This window comes from Bombus vancouverensis, chromosome 9 (assembly GCF_051014615.1).
Source record: "Bombus vancouverensis nearcticus chromosome 9, iyBomVanc1_principal, whole genome shotgun sequence".
NCBI lineage: Eukaryota > Metazoa > Arthropoda > Insecta > Hymenoptera > Apidae > Bombus > Bombus vancouverensis.
The window spans coordinates 7,625,342-7,641,971 of NC_134919.1; the positions used below are offsets into that span (position 1 = coordinate 7,625,342).

The 16,630-nt window shown below is 31.4% G+C and overlaps 1 protein-coding gene across 1 annotated transcript in view; it reads right to left on the reverse strand.

Annotated features, from left to right (window-relative positions):
* The window catches only part of LOC117163817 (uncharacterized), a 59,899-nt gene that overhangs the window by 12,863 nt on the left and 30,406 nt on the right, over window positions 1–16,630 (reverse strand). The window contains exon 2 of the mRNA XM_033346561.2: window positions 631–836. Within this exon, the coding sequence (XP_033202452.1) occupies window positions 631–836 (206 nt within the window). The remainder of the gene's footprint in view (window positions 1–630; window positions 837–16,630) is intronic.

Consider the following 16,630-nt stretch of genomic DNA (forward strand, 5'->3'; position numbering starts at 1 on the left):
TCGTAGATGTTCATGCCATGAAAAATACAGCGAATACAGGGTGTACATTTAATTACTTAAAAGATATGGTATATGTGCTCGTATATAGGTATGTAGTTTGTCAGGTACAACTATATAATAAAGTAGGACATGAATGGTACTAACAAACTTTCACGCTTAGCGAAACTTGGGGAAATATAATCCGAGAGACTCACTTCCGTTTCCTCGGTTCTCGACGATTGCACGTCAGGTGCGAATGTAAAACGTGATTCGCACAGGGTCGCCTTCCAACTTTTAATAAGTAAGAAATTCTGGGAGTGTTCCTAGCTCGAAATAACTCGACGACAATTCTCTGAGTAGCGTCCAGCAGATTACTGTTGCGAAATCTCAAAAACCGCCTTATTTAACCAACTTTAATTAGTGAAACAACCGATTATAAGCCATCGTTTAGATATTTTTCAAATCTTAACATAAAAACATTGAAATATTATGAACTTATTAAAACAGAAATAGAATAATTTATTTAAGTAATGTAAATCAAATAATCGAAGGGAAAAGATCATCTTTGACATTGTGCAATTTTATAAAAATAAAATATTTGTGAATGATACTGAATATTATATGAATAGATCGTAAGACATGAATACTTACAATGACCTTATTACCCAATTCTCCAAAAGTACTTGTCGGTGGCAACTCTTTAGGAACGTATCGAAAAAATTCAGAACCTTTGTAGTACCATTTCATTACGTATAAAGTATCTGATTCTAAATCGTATCCGCAACTCATATTGACAGTCGTGCCAGCTGCTACAGCCAATGGAATATCGATAGATATATTCTTAAGTCCGCGTACACCTGAAAATAAAATAAAACGATATGATTGTTCCACTAGCATTTATATACATATAGTAATATATGATACAGTACGAAATTTGTTTCTGTATATTTTGATGCAAGAATTATATAATACAAAAATTTCTTATGAAGATGATTTGTATGTAAAATGTTACGTTTTATGAAATTGTCTATAAAATAATATTTTAATCAGATTTAGGAATTTTGCTTAATTTAATTCAGATTGACATAATTGTGTTTGTCTATTATTAGTCGTTTTAATATATTTGAATTCTCTTTCTATGTAGTTGCTATCTTTTTTCTACATCTTTCTATCTCTTCGCCCCATTTACTCTTTAGGATACATTCTCAAATTTTTTGTGAATTAAAAGATCTAAATTTTAGCATTAAATTAACCACGTCGTAAATGTTATTATTTAGTAAAAAATCGAATGTTTACTTTTTTAAACAAGTTTGTCAGATAAAGGAAAAGCTCTCCTATAGAAATTGTAAACCTTCCTTTAAGGTATACAAAGTTAAGCGACAAGCATTTATCCTATAATAACTTAAACAGACAAGTACTTACGAAACTTTCTACGTAAGCTTAGCAACGTCAGCGTCGACGTTATTCGCCCATGGGATTACATTCCCAAGAAAAGAATTGCGTGAAAAGGGTAGGAAAAAGTTTCGACATTGACATCGATTTTTAAATATTACTCTAGGGAACTATGCGGTCTTACTCGTTTTTCAGATGGTAATAATACGCGTTTTCAACTTTTGTCGCCTAATATTTCCATATACGTAGAAGCATCTAAAACTTTCTATTGTGTTAAATTCTAATTACGGATAAGGCTTACTCTCGTGAAAGTTCCACACTTTATCTTTAACTGTGTGAATTAAAATTTACATTTACCTGAAATGATAGTTTTCATGGGAAATATGAAACCATATTCGTTGTTATAGTATCATGATATTTACGAGAAATAATATGCTGTAAATATAAATGAGAGAAATAATTATGCCCCTGCGTTTGTTTTTTCCTTTAAAGGAAACAATGTTTAATAGTTAAAATTGTATTTATGTGCTGTTGATATTTAAGATTATGTATTTTAATTCTTCTTGATTTCTAGTAAACTGTTTTTACATTTTAAATTACGGCTTCAGAACATCAATTATTTTAGCATTTACAATTATATTCTTATGCATTCTGAAAGTAATAGACTAGAATTCCTGGATATTTTAAACGTAAGTATTAATTAAGCATAATTTTAACCTTTTCATTCTCAAAATGATTACAAACATTTGTCTGTAATTTTTCCACCTAATACGATCATACGACAGATAAATGATCCCCATAAATATTTTATAATTAGGAACATATAAGGAAATAAAATAAAACCATATCCATAATTATAATATATAATTGATTCTCAATAAAAGCCACGTTCTTTTTTATAATTCTAAATATCTAACCTTCTTCTATTCTAAATTCTAAATATCTACACCATCGCAACAAAAGGGTTGATATATCGACTGTCGTATGAAGTTCGATTTTATTCCAATCGAAATATTTTTTCTTAATTTCCTTGTATTTATTGTGGTTTGAAAATTGGATAATTTAAATAATTTTCAATCTAGAATTCAATTTTTCCATTATAACGAGAATAACTACTGATAAATAATTTTCTCGCTTCTTGCTTCTCCGAATTCAATTGAAACTTGTATGTACGTATTTCCAGAATAACAAGATCGCTGCGGTAGAGATCCAAACGGTACATCTTATATTTATGATTAGACCTATAACAGAATGAATATGTGATGCAACCGCCTACGGTAATGTTTGTCTATTCACGATAAGAGGATGTGCCATATTCCGAGCTCACAGTTATCGCCAACGGTTTGAAAACTTTGTCCGTTTCGTCGGTGTTTCGGCTTAAGGGAGGAAAAAAATCTGTCGCAAGTTAAACGTCTAGCTCGTGGATTTGCGAGATCAGCACGCGATGAACGTGAGTGGCATTTGCGATGCCAGACTAACGTTCTAGCTTCGTCATTAATTAACCGTTTTTCATGGAAACGCGAAACTTGTTAATTATTCATGATACAACGTATACAGAGCCAGGATACTGCACGTGTAACGTAATTAGTTCCTAATTGATCTAATAAATAATTATAAAGGTACCACATTAAGAAGCATGATACACGTTTCTTATCCTTCTATATTCCTTTCCCAATCTTACTGTGTTTATTATAGTAAATTTATTATAATAATATATTGCAGTAGCATATTATATAAATTACGTTCTTAATAGGTACAAATGTTTCGTTTTACGAGAACGAATATTCTCACCTGTTGTGAATAGATACCATTTAGACTTACGGAATTATAGAATATCGTTCTCATACATTGTCTAAAAATTCAGCGGTATCAGAATTATTTATAATAAAAAAGGGAATATTTAATCTAATGTTTATGACTTCACCTCGTTTGGATAACAATCTACCAACGTTCAAATAATCGACCGTTTATTCGAATCCATGTTCTATCATAGTTATCATAAAGCTTGGTGCGTTGGCAAAGGCTAATTAGATTAATGTAATGGTTACACAGGTCTCGGAATTGTGCATACATAGATGATGATCGTGTAGAATCAGTTGTTTGACTGAAGACACAGCGGGAGACGCACACATTCATCCGGCAGATTGTTTCAGTGAGATTTAAATACCCGCTGGTCGCTAATCACCTCGCTAATCCTTAATTACTGCCCTAGCCCGATTGTTATTCGCATCACGGGTTCGTGGAACACGCACCTTCCATTTTTGGAAGATGAAACCTTCCCATAAATAACAGTACCCCGAGACAATGGCGTTGCATAAACTCGCTACCTATATATCAACTCTCTTGCCCTTAAATTATCGCTGGAATAATAGGGCAAGCGTAGCTAGATCCCAAAATCGTTTTCCTTCACGACCACTTTGCCGCGTTCTTCGTCAAATTGCGCAGCCAAACGTTAAACACAGACCATTCGGGATTAGGTACACTACATTCTGTTATTTAGATTTCGAAACCCTCCTAAAGAGTTACAGTTTATATAATTGAAGTAGGTTTCAAAGACGACAGATTTTGTATGCGATTACAACCATTTTTTTTGTTAGGAAGTGAACGCATCGAAAAATAGACCCATGATATATATTGCTAATTTATAATTTATCTTTAGAACTGGTCATCTGCAATTTATCATTTTTATAAGTATTATCATTCGCTAAATTTTTATTGTCTCATAATATGTAGACCATAATATGTAGACCCCAAGATGTAGACGATACCTTACAAATCGATTTAATCGGGATATATTACATTATTCTGTAGTTCGTTTGTAAAATGAAAGTGATAGAATAATCAATTTATAAAGGTAATTTAAATTCTAGAAAATCGCGAAAATATTATGCAAATCTGTTTGGAAGTTCAATACAAGTTATTCAACTGTAGTTAGGTTAATTTATTTCCATTTTAAAATTGATATTTTACAAGACACCCACGATACACATCTTTGTAGTATATTATTATATAAAATTTTAAGTAAAGAAAATACTTCATTTATACTATTTTCGATAATGGCTAAATGTTATTAGCCGAACATACATTTAAACACTGTACTTATTTAAGAAAATAGTTTTTAAACGAGCAATTTTTCAGTAGATGAAATTACATTCCCAAGCAACAAAAAAAGTAATTTCCACACACCTCGCTGTGGGAATTGTTTCAGTTCACAAAAGAGGGTGTGTCAATGCTATAATTAGATCGGTGCTATAATTAGCGAACGAAATCAGATTGCGTAAAGGAAATCAGATGCGGAAAGGAAATCAGATGCGTAAAGGAAATCATATTATACCTACGGATTTCTTATGTTAAAATTTAATTTGCGCTCTTAATTGGTATACAGTTAGCTGCGGCAATTTCTACAATCATACAGGGATTTATGTAGTGTCTTTATTAACCACAAGACACAGTTGTCACACATTACGATAAATTACTTTTAAATGCTCGCTTATCTCCGAATGAAGATTTTGCAAACATTTTTAAGTATACGGCGATGCCCGTTGAATTTTAATTAGGCCTTAATTACTTATATATTTCAACGGCCATATGGCGTTAGCCCCTCTAAAAAGTCTTCAAAGCATTATGCATATCCTTGGCAAGATCCCTTACGGCCGCAAAGACGGAAAAGCCAAAGGCGTAAAGAGCTTGTACTTTGAAATGAGATTCCTTTCTTCCTTCAGAACTCAACTAAATGAAACCCCATTCCTGATACACCGTCGGTTGTGGACCCTTTTATTGTTTTGTATAAAACCAGGAAAAACGAGTGGAAGAGAGTCTCGGGAAATATTTGTTACAAAGAAAATATCGTACCCGGAGCGGTCTATACCATAATCTGCTTCAGCATCAAAAGAGCACTGGAGTTACAGATGATAGTATGTATATTTATTGCTTTCATGTTATCAGGCATCTTGGTCTCGTATCCTTTCTATTTCAAAAGAATAATAGTGCTAATTAACTGAAAGTTATAACGATCGGCAAATAAACAAATAATATATGGTTACATTTATGAGAAGATGAGGAATATTTCGCCTAAAAATTATTCGTTTTATTTTTTCAACGAGCGAAAGATACTTGTAATGTTTCAACAAATATTTTCGAGTAAAATTAAGATAAGAAATCGCATACGTTAACAATGATCCTTTCATATTTCTTTCCCATCCTCCTAGATGTAAAAAGAAATGTTTTAACAATAATATATTTTATAGAAAAGATTCAATATGATCCAAGAAACGTAACAGAGTTCAATATGTAATAAAAGATAAGTTTTAAAATGTTGAGACGCATTTAAATACTTTCGTAATACACAAGAAGCGAGTTTAATAACGCTTAATAACGTCGAAACCCCTCTGATATGAATCCATGGAAAACTAGACATTAATTCTGACGATTGGTATCGATTCGGTGAAGAAAGTGGCTAGAAGGCGGCACGAGGCCGATCTTTTAATCCAACAGATGGAAGTGTTACGATCGACTTAGTATTGCTACGTATCCGGAACGGTGCCTTGGCCGTATTTAATTTCCAATGGAAATCGAGAATCTACCAGTCGAAGCGGGCTGGCTCAGTTAATATTGTAAGATTCAGAAGCGCTCGTTGAATCTTTAAAGTTTCGAACCCGTAGCGGGAGAGACGGCCAGCAATCGGAAGCAGAAAAAGGATTTCGCCGAGTCCAAAGCGATACGAACCCTCGAAATGGTCTTGAACTTTTATACGATGCTCGTAAAAAGTTTTATAATAAAATGTACACCGGAACAGACTATCGAGGATAAGTACCTGACGTCGTCTAGTCGCATATGAGTATTTTCAAACCGCGTCTATTTCCCGGATCATTTCGTGGTTTAACGTAGCACGTATCTTTGATGTATATCACGTACACCGAATAGCTTTTTTACGTTCGTTTTATACTAAAGCTTTCAAATTTATTGTATTTAATTGCTTTTAATCTTTCATCTCTATTTATTTCTTATGTTAGAGGAAACTCGGATACTTTTGTAAATATATAATAATAGCGTGAGCTTGTACCGCTGAAGTATTGAATATTTTATATTTGGAATAAATTTTGAAGCTACTTCAATCTCTAATTTATGATGCAAGCTTCATACTTAAATATGTTCAATAAAAGTGTAACGTAAAAGAGAAATGAAATATCTTAAATTTGATAAATGCTTTTTAGATGTCAAAATATGGGCAATTGAAATAACTTGATTTAATCTTCAATGTACAATATTATATACAATTATTTGATTGGTATCTGCATGTATAGAAAGGTGCCAATCTATAAACTTTATTATTAGAAGAAATAATGAAATGGAGAAAATAAAAACAAAGTCCATTCCATGCGATTATGTGCTTATATCCCTGATTATGAAGTACTTTAATATATTTTCGGTTTAACCGGATATTTGATTCTTTCTGCTGCTTTTATAGCAGGCGTACAAAAATGTTTTAAAAACCAATTTAATGCTGATTTTAAGCAAATTTAGTGTACGTCCATTAAACGTGAATACCCAACGGTGCAGTGCGGTGCACGCTCGAAATACTTTCGAGAGATTTTACATGTTATTAATATTCTTAACCTCTAAAATTACTAATAATTTCATCAATTCTCTCTCTATATATAATTCTGCTTTGTAATATTTAAATAGTTCTTATCTAAATACATGGATGAATTCAGAATGTTATCGTAAAAATATTTGAAACGATGTTTTAAAATACTGAAAAGTTAATTTGAATATCAAGATATTGAATAAAGAAATTTATAATTTATAAGATAAATATCACTTTTATTTTCATGAATATTTTATTTCACTTAATAAACTAGTAGCTTTAACTCAGACAAATATTTATAAAATTTACTTCTCAAGTTACAATATATTTTACGTACTATACACCTTCCTTAATTAATATTCTTTTAGTTTGCATTTGTATATCTATTACAATTTTTCATAACAATAATTAGTAAATTATTTTACATATATTCTTTATTGTATATAAAAATCTTAAAAAATTAAATAAACGTTTTGTCAATGAATACAAAATAAAATGTTTCGTAATAAGTACTTTAAAGTTGAAGTAGTTTAATATTCGTAACATAGTGATGTCTTCTTACGCAGACATTATGTACGCTAATTGTAGAGATTTATTTTCACATTATGGATACGTGCTTGCAGGCAGTAATTTAATCTGTATCGCGCTATTGTTCTTCTATCTCCAAGGAGGAAGTTTACTGTTTCAAAGTACAAGCTGTGTTAACTGTTTGCGGGAATATTTTTCTCTAAATAACACGCGAGGTCGCTTTATGTTACACAATAATTTCTGACTAATGTAAAATACAAGCTACAATTAACGCCATTTAATAAATTTTATATAAATACATGAAAGAAAAGTAAATAATATATGCGTAAATTTAATAAATTCAGGAATTTGATATTTTTTCTTATTATTTTGAGTATTTTATCGATAAAAATTCCGAGAATCAAAATGGGTCAAATCGTCAATCCAATCCAATTTATCATTCAGTCGAGAATAAACAAACTACTGGAAAAAGAAATACGTATTTCTGCATAGTCCGAATTGGTTCATCGTGGCAAAGTTTTGCTACAAGAAAGTCGGCGAAGTAAGTAACTCCTTTGATAACCTTTCTTTTCTTTCCTTTTATCTCTTTCTTCCATTCTCTTCTGATATGAACCCATCCTACTGAAACTGTTCCTATTGAAAACAAATGTAAGAAATCTCAATACAAATATACAGAATTTTCCATTTGTCATGACTAACAATTTTCCTATTTTTGTTGCTATATTTAATTTCCGCTACATTATATAGATAATTAGAATTGTTTAGAATTACAGAAGTTCTTTTAAGGAATATAGTCGATAACTACTTAATTTTTAGATTGCTACAACAACAGCTATATACAGAGTTGTAAGTAATAGTTTAAGTAGAATTATGGTTTGAAACAAACATATTACAGAAATCTTGGAAAATATATTAAGGATGAAGTTTAAATGAACTGAAACACACTGAGACATATATACAGTTCGATACAGGAAGTTAAATAACTTAAACTTCATAAATAGCACTTTAACGTAGGAATTAAACCAATCTCTCCTTTAGAAACACTGTTATTTAATCTATCCGTATTTAAAACAAACATATTATCTTAGAATTACAGGTTACTATAGACTAGGCATAAAACCGAAACTAAATACAAAGCTAAAAAGAACTAAGATAAAACACATTGAGATATATACGCATACAGTTGTATAAAAGAAATTAAACAATTCTAACACTATAGATTGCAAGTAACGATATAAAATAGAATGCTGGTTTGATTATTAAATCACTCCTTGTTTCAGAAACAATTTTCTATCAACCGATCCATGTTTGGAACAAGCGTACTATGGATACGAAATATGCCACAATAGAGTTCCCAATTCCTCGTTGTCTTCTCTCGTATCAACCTCCCGCGTACCCATCCAGCTACCCTCAGTTGAAACCCTATTCTGAGCGAGCTTAACTTCGGAAGTATGTGTTGCGTGTTTGTATACGGTTGTGATTTACTCGCTTCCAGGGCTATGTATCTTCCTATGACTGGCTCCTGTGAAAACGTGGAGAGTGGCAATGCCAAGAAGAAAGCAGAGGGCGAAATTTGTCCGTTTTCTGTTGATGGTGTGCGGCAGTATAAATTCGTCTATGTATCAGTGGTGGTCTGTTGGATTGCTTTCGAAGCTTCCAGTAACGCGTTTGCCTTGCAGCATCGTAATCCTTGGAGAAGTTCATGCTGGTCACATAGTGCTGATACGGTTCCAGTTTCAAACTGGTGAAATTCTGAAAATCAGGATTTTCAGCGCTTTGCGGTTTAATTGAACCACATTTACTCTATTTTCACATTAACTCTTTGCCGGCCTTCATTTATAATTTAATCTAATCTATTGGAAGTTAGGTTGCACAAATCATTTTTGGTGCTTTTCTATATGTCTTTATTATATTTTATTATATATATTATGCGTATAAAAATTTAATGCATAACTCACGTTATTGGTGTGTTTTCATGTTGCTTTATACTATGTACAATATGTGTATAAAGAAATTGAATATATTTTTAAATTATGTATTCATTTGAATAATTCTATATACCATTCATATTCAAAGTCTACTCATTACGAAGTTTGGAACTATTTGATAATTCATTAGTGTTAAAGAACGAAAAATTTGTGGATTACATTTATGTAAATTTAAATTTCATAATTTTCTTATTAAGTATAGATCCATACAATTTTAAAGTCAAATTTAATCTATAATGCATTCATATTTTATATTCCGCTTTATTCTCGTTCATTTTTATTGGAAATACATTAAATTCTCACGTGTTTAAATTTATAGTATTCAGTAGTTAAAAACACAATGTTTTCTCTAATTCCATAAGACGAGGTATTAAATTGTGAATAAAAATTATAACAGATGTTATATAGGTATATATACGAAGAATATTAATGGTAATCGATAAGTATACCTTAACTAACAATAAGTTTACTTACTTATTGTAAAAGTACTTATTAAGTAAGTTAACTAACAATTAACTTACAACAAATACTTTTTCATTTTGTACATTAATTGCGTATAATTATATTACCAATTACGTATTCCTCTTCGCTTTGGTTTTACATGCAATCAAACTAGCACAATATTTTACAAAATATTTTACAAAAGCACACAGAATCGGGTTTCATTTTATATGGATTTTCAATTTTAATTTACTCAATGCTTTGTAAATATTCATCCTATTTGTTTATATCATTTGTACACAAAATGTCTTTCAATATGAAATTTCAAACAAATTTCTAATCGAGGCAAATGTAAATTACCACTTACAATTATAATAATTTTCCATATGCGTGTAAAATAACGCTCACACTTCCAGCGAAGTTTTCATTATCAATTTATTTACATTCTATTTAATTAGTAATAATAGCTATTTAATTACATTCAATTATCTTATTGTATAACGATATTTTCTATTATTTTGATTCCGCAATTGTTATTATGTATGAACTTTTGCTTTTTATTGTATTTTTTATTTAATATAATTTTGCTTTGTAGATTTCATATTATGTGAAAATGAAATAAATTCTCTCTGTTAATTATTTGTAAGGTTTTTTGGAAAAATTGGTTGACAGACAAACCTCCCGCCTGCGATTGAATCATCAACATAATGCAAACACGTCTTTAGTAGTGACGATTGGCACGTATACGAGATTCTAAGAGAAACCTGGATGGTTTAAAGCCATGAAAGTCTGGTTCAACAACCACGAAGGTGAGAAGAGTCGTAGAAAACATGAGAATATGAGTTCATTGTTGACTACGAAGGCTTGTAGACGTGTAAGGGGATTACACTTTATCCCCTCCACCCTATTGGTATAATATACAGCTATTGTTGCTGGGCTCGCTTCCTCGTAACTTCGTGTATATATCAACGAAGATACGCATATTTCTTTTTATTGCATTTTTGCACTCTCGAAACAAATAAAAATGTTACGTCGCACCTTTCCGGCATCTTAGGATTATTTCACAAACGACTTTATGATATTTTATCTTGGCTTGATAAACAGCGTGCGTGAGAGGATGTGTAAAATTTCACGGAAGACAAGAATTGCGTCAATTAGAATTGTTATTATGTTGTAAATGTTTACTAACCGTTTTCTGACAAGGAACAACGATAAAATGTAAAGTTACGGAGGGAAAGTGCAAGAAGATGCATTTATGTGCAAACGTAATGCCGACAAATAAGGACATTCAGAATTAGCATTTAAAGTTTTGTTCATTACGTGCAATTAGATTCATTTTGTAGAGTGTAATTGTTGGCTAAGTTGATAGCGATTTATTTTTTATTAGATGAAAGGATTACGCTTGTTCGCTGGAAACTTGGTTCCATTCCAACAGCAGATTGCTAGTTTTTGCCATTTGGAAGCATATCTAATTAATAGAGTTTCTTGCGAAATTTCTTTTCAAAGTGATCCGCTACACACTATCTTACAGATATCTACAAATTTTATTTTTATTCTGTTAGATGTAAATGCATTTTTTTAGTATTTCTTATTTAAACATTGGACGTCCTCTTTTTATAATTATACATAACTAATAATTGTAAGAAAATAAATTTGGAATCAGTACGTGTACCACGCAATCTACGAATTGTAAAAAAAATGTCAGCTTTTAAACTTTTGCTACCTTACAAATTTCCTTCGTCAAAAATTTACCTAAATGGAGAATATTATTACTAATACCCGTAATATTCAGATTAGAAGCAACATTATCAAGAGATACATTACAAGTAAAATTAAAAAAGCAATTCTAAAAGTTTGGTCCGTAGTGCATACTTGAAACAGTACAATAAAAACATCCATAATTCGACGTAACCCAGCATCAGGATTTATTTTATAACGCGAACAGAGTAGCACAATTCTTTTCATCCGGCGAGTTATTGCGTAATGACGGAATAAACTAAAACAGTAGGCATTATCTGGAAACAGGGCGCAGGATATATTGGATCGTTCGGTCATCGTAAAACTGATTATCGATAGCGGATGCGGAAATGGAAGCTCTATCTGTACCACCTGTCGTTCATACGTTACGTTGAAACGAATGCTTCCTTCCGTCAAGATGACACGTGTAAATGCCCTCGATGCGCCGTCATTCGATGCGACAGAATAACACGCGTCTGTCACAAGATAAGCCGACGGAATCTAATGTTTCCTCCTAGAAACGTACGCGGTACAGGACGAAACAAAGGCGTTGCGGGTAATCATCGACAACTACAGCTCGTTCGCTACACCAGCTACTTACGCGTTCTTCCCGGTTTTTTTTCCGTTACGTGAAATTATTTTAACCTATCATTCTCGCGGAAGCGTGTAATGTTTATAGTGCAGGGATGTACGCGTGCAGTTTGATGGCGATTTCGGTTCTTCGAAATCGAATCGCGCTATTTCGGGATATTATTTTGTTTTGCATATTGACTAGGAAAGCAATAAGATTAATTTACAGCGAATTTCATATATTAGTAATTGATAATAAAATTACAAAAATTAGAAACACATTATTCATTTGAAACTTAAGTAGAAATTGTCATTTTATTTCACATACCGTTTAGGGGAGTAGCAAGCAGTTTAGAATAAATTTTATGCGTTAATGGTTCACAATAGGATCGCAATATAAATTAAAAACACATTATCTGATTGAAAATTATGTATAAAGTACGTAAAGTTTGAGATTACCTGTGTTGATGCTCACGCGTCGCAGTCGCAGTAGAATGGAGCGTTCTACTTCAGACACTCGGGAACAACATCAGTAGAATTATAAATAAACAGACATAATGAATAGTCATAATTGAAATGATTTTCTGTATTCATGTTAATATTATGGTAATCAGTGTTGCGTTAAATTGTTGAAATCAACAATAAGTTACGACTATATGTATTTATTATTTTGTGCTGTAAAAAAAGCTAGTAAGAAACAAGTATTACATTAGAAATCAGAAAGATGAAACAACTAATCTAATTAAATATTGCGAACTATTCAATCACAACTATTTATCCCAATTTTGCAATAATTTGGTTTCAACAATTAAGACATACTGATTCATAAAATTGTTTAATTACTTATAAGCATTTTGTTCGTGTCAGTTGTTGAGAATAATCGGAGAAATCAATTTACTTCTCCTCAATGCGTTACAAGAATCTGTTTAATTAAAATTTCTCCGACTCATCCATCGATATCTACTTCCTAAGTTTGCATTATTGAATTCGTTATTTCTGCTTCGTCAAATTTTTACCCGTTAAGAGACGGATGAAAATTCGATGAAATGAAGATATATGAGATAAGTGCTTTAAAATACGCATTACACGGAGTCTTTCTTTTTGTTGTGTAAGTTGGAATCTAGGAACGGAGAAGCAGCAGAAAATTTACGAGAACCGTACGTGTCGGCGCGAAGCGATGTATGTATGCTTCTTTCGATCATCACTGAGACATAATGATTTTGTTCCACGTTCCATCAGGAGTCGTCCAGGTTTTTCTACGGTGCTTGATATCTCGCGAACCGATACGCAACGCAGTTCCGCATTCGAGAATGCCTCTTCCTGTTGTTACGTCTCTTTGCACCTTTTATTTATCGTTTCATGCAGTTCAACCGCTTACGGTTCTGCTCGAGACTTTCCGGGACTGGTGTAATGAGTCGGCCAGACATCATCGCCCCCGCATTCTTTCGCATTCCGGTACCCACGCTTGCTTCGTGTAACTCGTGTCTGCATCGAAAGTGCAGTTCATTGTGAATCGCGACCTTATGCGATTTTTAGCTTTATCCAAATGCTTTTCTTTTTCTCTGTTTATTCAGATCATACATTTTTATTTTCATCAACAAACTTTTAACTCTGATAGCATTAAAACTATTAATGATATGACTATTCTGACTATATATATATATATAAAGAAAGAAATATGTTATATATATTATCTCTTTCGATAAAAACTAGAATATATTTTGTATTTAATGTTTCATTTGTGTAAGTAATTGGAAATTTGGGATAAACAATGTAATGCTTTAATACTACATAATAATTTCATATTATATTTGAAATATTAGATATGTTACACGATATATGTTACATGATTGTAATATGATATGTATTATATGATATGGTATGATCTGATATATACCATATGTTACAGTTATACATTGATATTCTATATTACAACGTATTTTGTATCAATTAGAAAGTACGAAAGTTGATAAAAATATTAATAAAAATTACGCTTTCCTGTCAGTACATTATAAAAATGCTAATACTTGCTCCCAGAAATTGATTATAAAAGTTAATTATTGATATAAAATTCATCAAGTAAAGTATATAAAGATTCCAGTAAGTTTCTTTTCTAAAGACGCTAGTAATATTTAATTGAATTTATATATACTGTAAATTTGATATATATTACTAAATTTAAGTAAAATGTAATTGAAATTAATTTATAGAATTAAAATAGTAATCAGTACCAACGCGGGGAAAAATGTCTTGTGCGTAGGAAATAGATTGCAAGATGAAGAGCAACACGCGGTACAAACTACGAGATGCAATGCAAACACGATACGACGCGAATCTGCAAAAGCAATTTGAATTTGCCGAGAGAGAATTTAAATTGCTTTCGAACAGTCTGAATTACAAGGTAGCTTCAAATTGTCTTCTAGCAATTCACATCCGGTTTGCATGATAGAATTCATTTCTAGTACATACAATATTAAAGTGAGAAATTTGACGATGTCGCGTCGTATCGTTGCGAATAATTCGAACGTATCGTTGCAAACTATGTCATAAAACTTCAGAATGTGTTCTCTTTTTTCTAAGAATAAAATAGACATACGCTAATAATGTATAAAATATAAAAAAATGATAATTTTTTATATTGTTGTGCACTAGTTTTCGAATTTCCCATAGTTAGTGATAATAATTAGTAATATTTTGTAGTATTTCATATAACTTAAAAAACTGTTTCAACTAATAATAGAATATTCAGAAGAAACAATTTCCATCCTGTTAAATGGATTGGTGTTATTATCTAAAAGTACGATCTAACATCACCTCTTTTCATCACGCTATTTCTATTATATTTCAATTCGATCAAAATTTGATTTTGTTAAACTTTGATTAAATGCGAATTTTATATTCGATGAAATTTTATCACGAAAAAAGAATATGTATTATATTTATTTTATATTCTAGAATAGGTTATATAACATAACGTAACACGTATTGGTTTTTGTACATAAATGTGTTACGCAGAATTACAATGTATAATATCTTATTCGTCCCTAGGTCTGATAAATTGACGATGATACACGCTATGTTTGAGTTTATACAGACTATTTATACATACATGTGTTATTTAAATGGAGATTCATATATTGCTTAGTTATTAAATTTTCATTAGTCACGTGATGTTTCGAATTATAATGTTTGGTCTGAATGATAATATAATTTGAGAATAAGATGATGAAAAGCTGAGAGGAGGAAGTGAGAGAGTATGCTTCAGGGTGAAACCCGTCAGTCCTTCAACCTTGTTGTGACAACTAGGTCTATAAACTCTGAACGCTTACATAGTTGGTGATTTGCAAAGGAAAGTGTTGGCAGCCACGAAACAGGTGTCTCGTGTAGCAAACTTTCCCTGCAGATATGCATTTAATCCATTCTATCTAATAATAAAGCAATGTCTGCGCTAATCGCAACTAGCATTACGTGCGTGAATAAGTGTACATAAAATAAATATTTATTAAAATCGTTGAAAATAATTTTAGTTTTATTATGTTGCCTATATTCTCATATCTTGGTAAAAAATTTATCAATCTGCAGTTATTAACTATTTATCAATCTATAGTTATTATGTCGTATAAAGTTGTACTTTTCTCTGTGATTAATGTACCCTTGAAGGTAGACGAAAATTACGATAAATATTATCATCATAATTCTGAAGCTTCATTTGGTAACAGCAAGGGAACGGATATAAAGAAAGTAGCAGCTAGTTGATTAGATTTATTACACGCAGTAATGAAAGGACATTGGTACGTGAAGTGATGAAGACGGCAAGTCTATTAGGAAGTCAGGAGTCGTTAAGCTAGGTTTAACATACGTGTAACTAATGAGTCTGGTTTTATTTCGCAATAAATAAAACCCTAGTTACCCGTGAGATCCTCAATTTACTTGTTAAATAATGATAAATGACACTGACACCTCAAATAGATCTTGGAAATAAATTAAAAATATAGTATACTGTTTTACTAAAATGTGTTAACAGTCTGTATAGCAAAGAACATGATCTTGAAAATATCCTAATAATGGAGCAATGCATATAATTTAGTGTGCAATATTGTGTATAAATATACTATAAACAAATAAATCTAAACGATAGAAAACTTTTGAAATTAGAAATAAATTGAAAGTCTGTTATCGACGTCGGAACCATAAGTTCAATTAAAACGCGCGATATTCGATTTTGTCATGCGGGACTACTATGTCATAATATAGAAAAACGAAGCAAAATGCAATAAAATCCACGATAAAATTCCGATGGTTTTGTCGCCAATTTTCATTGACTATTCTTGCAAAATCATTTAATCGTGACGAACTCGTTAAAAATTAAATTACGATATCTACTCGCTCGAATCTTTTAAAAATTTGC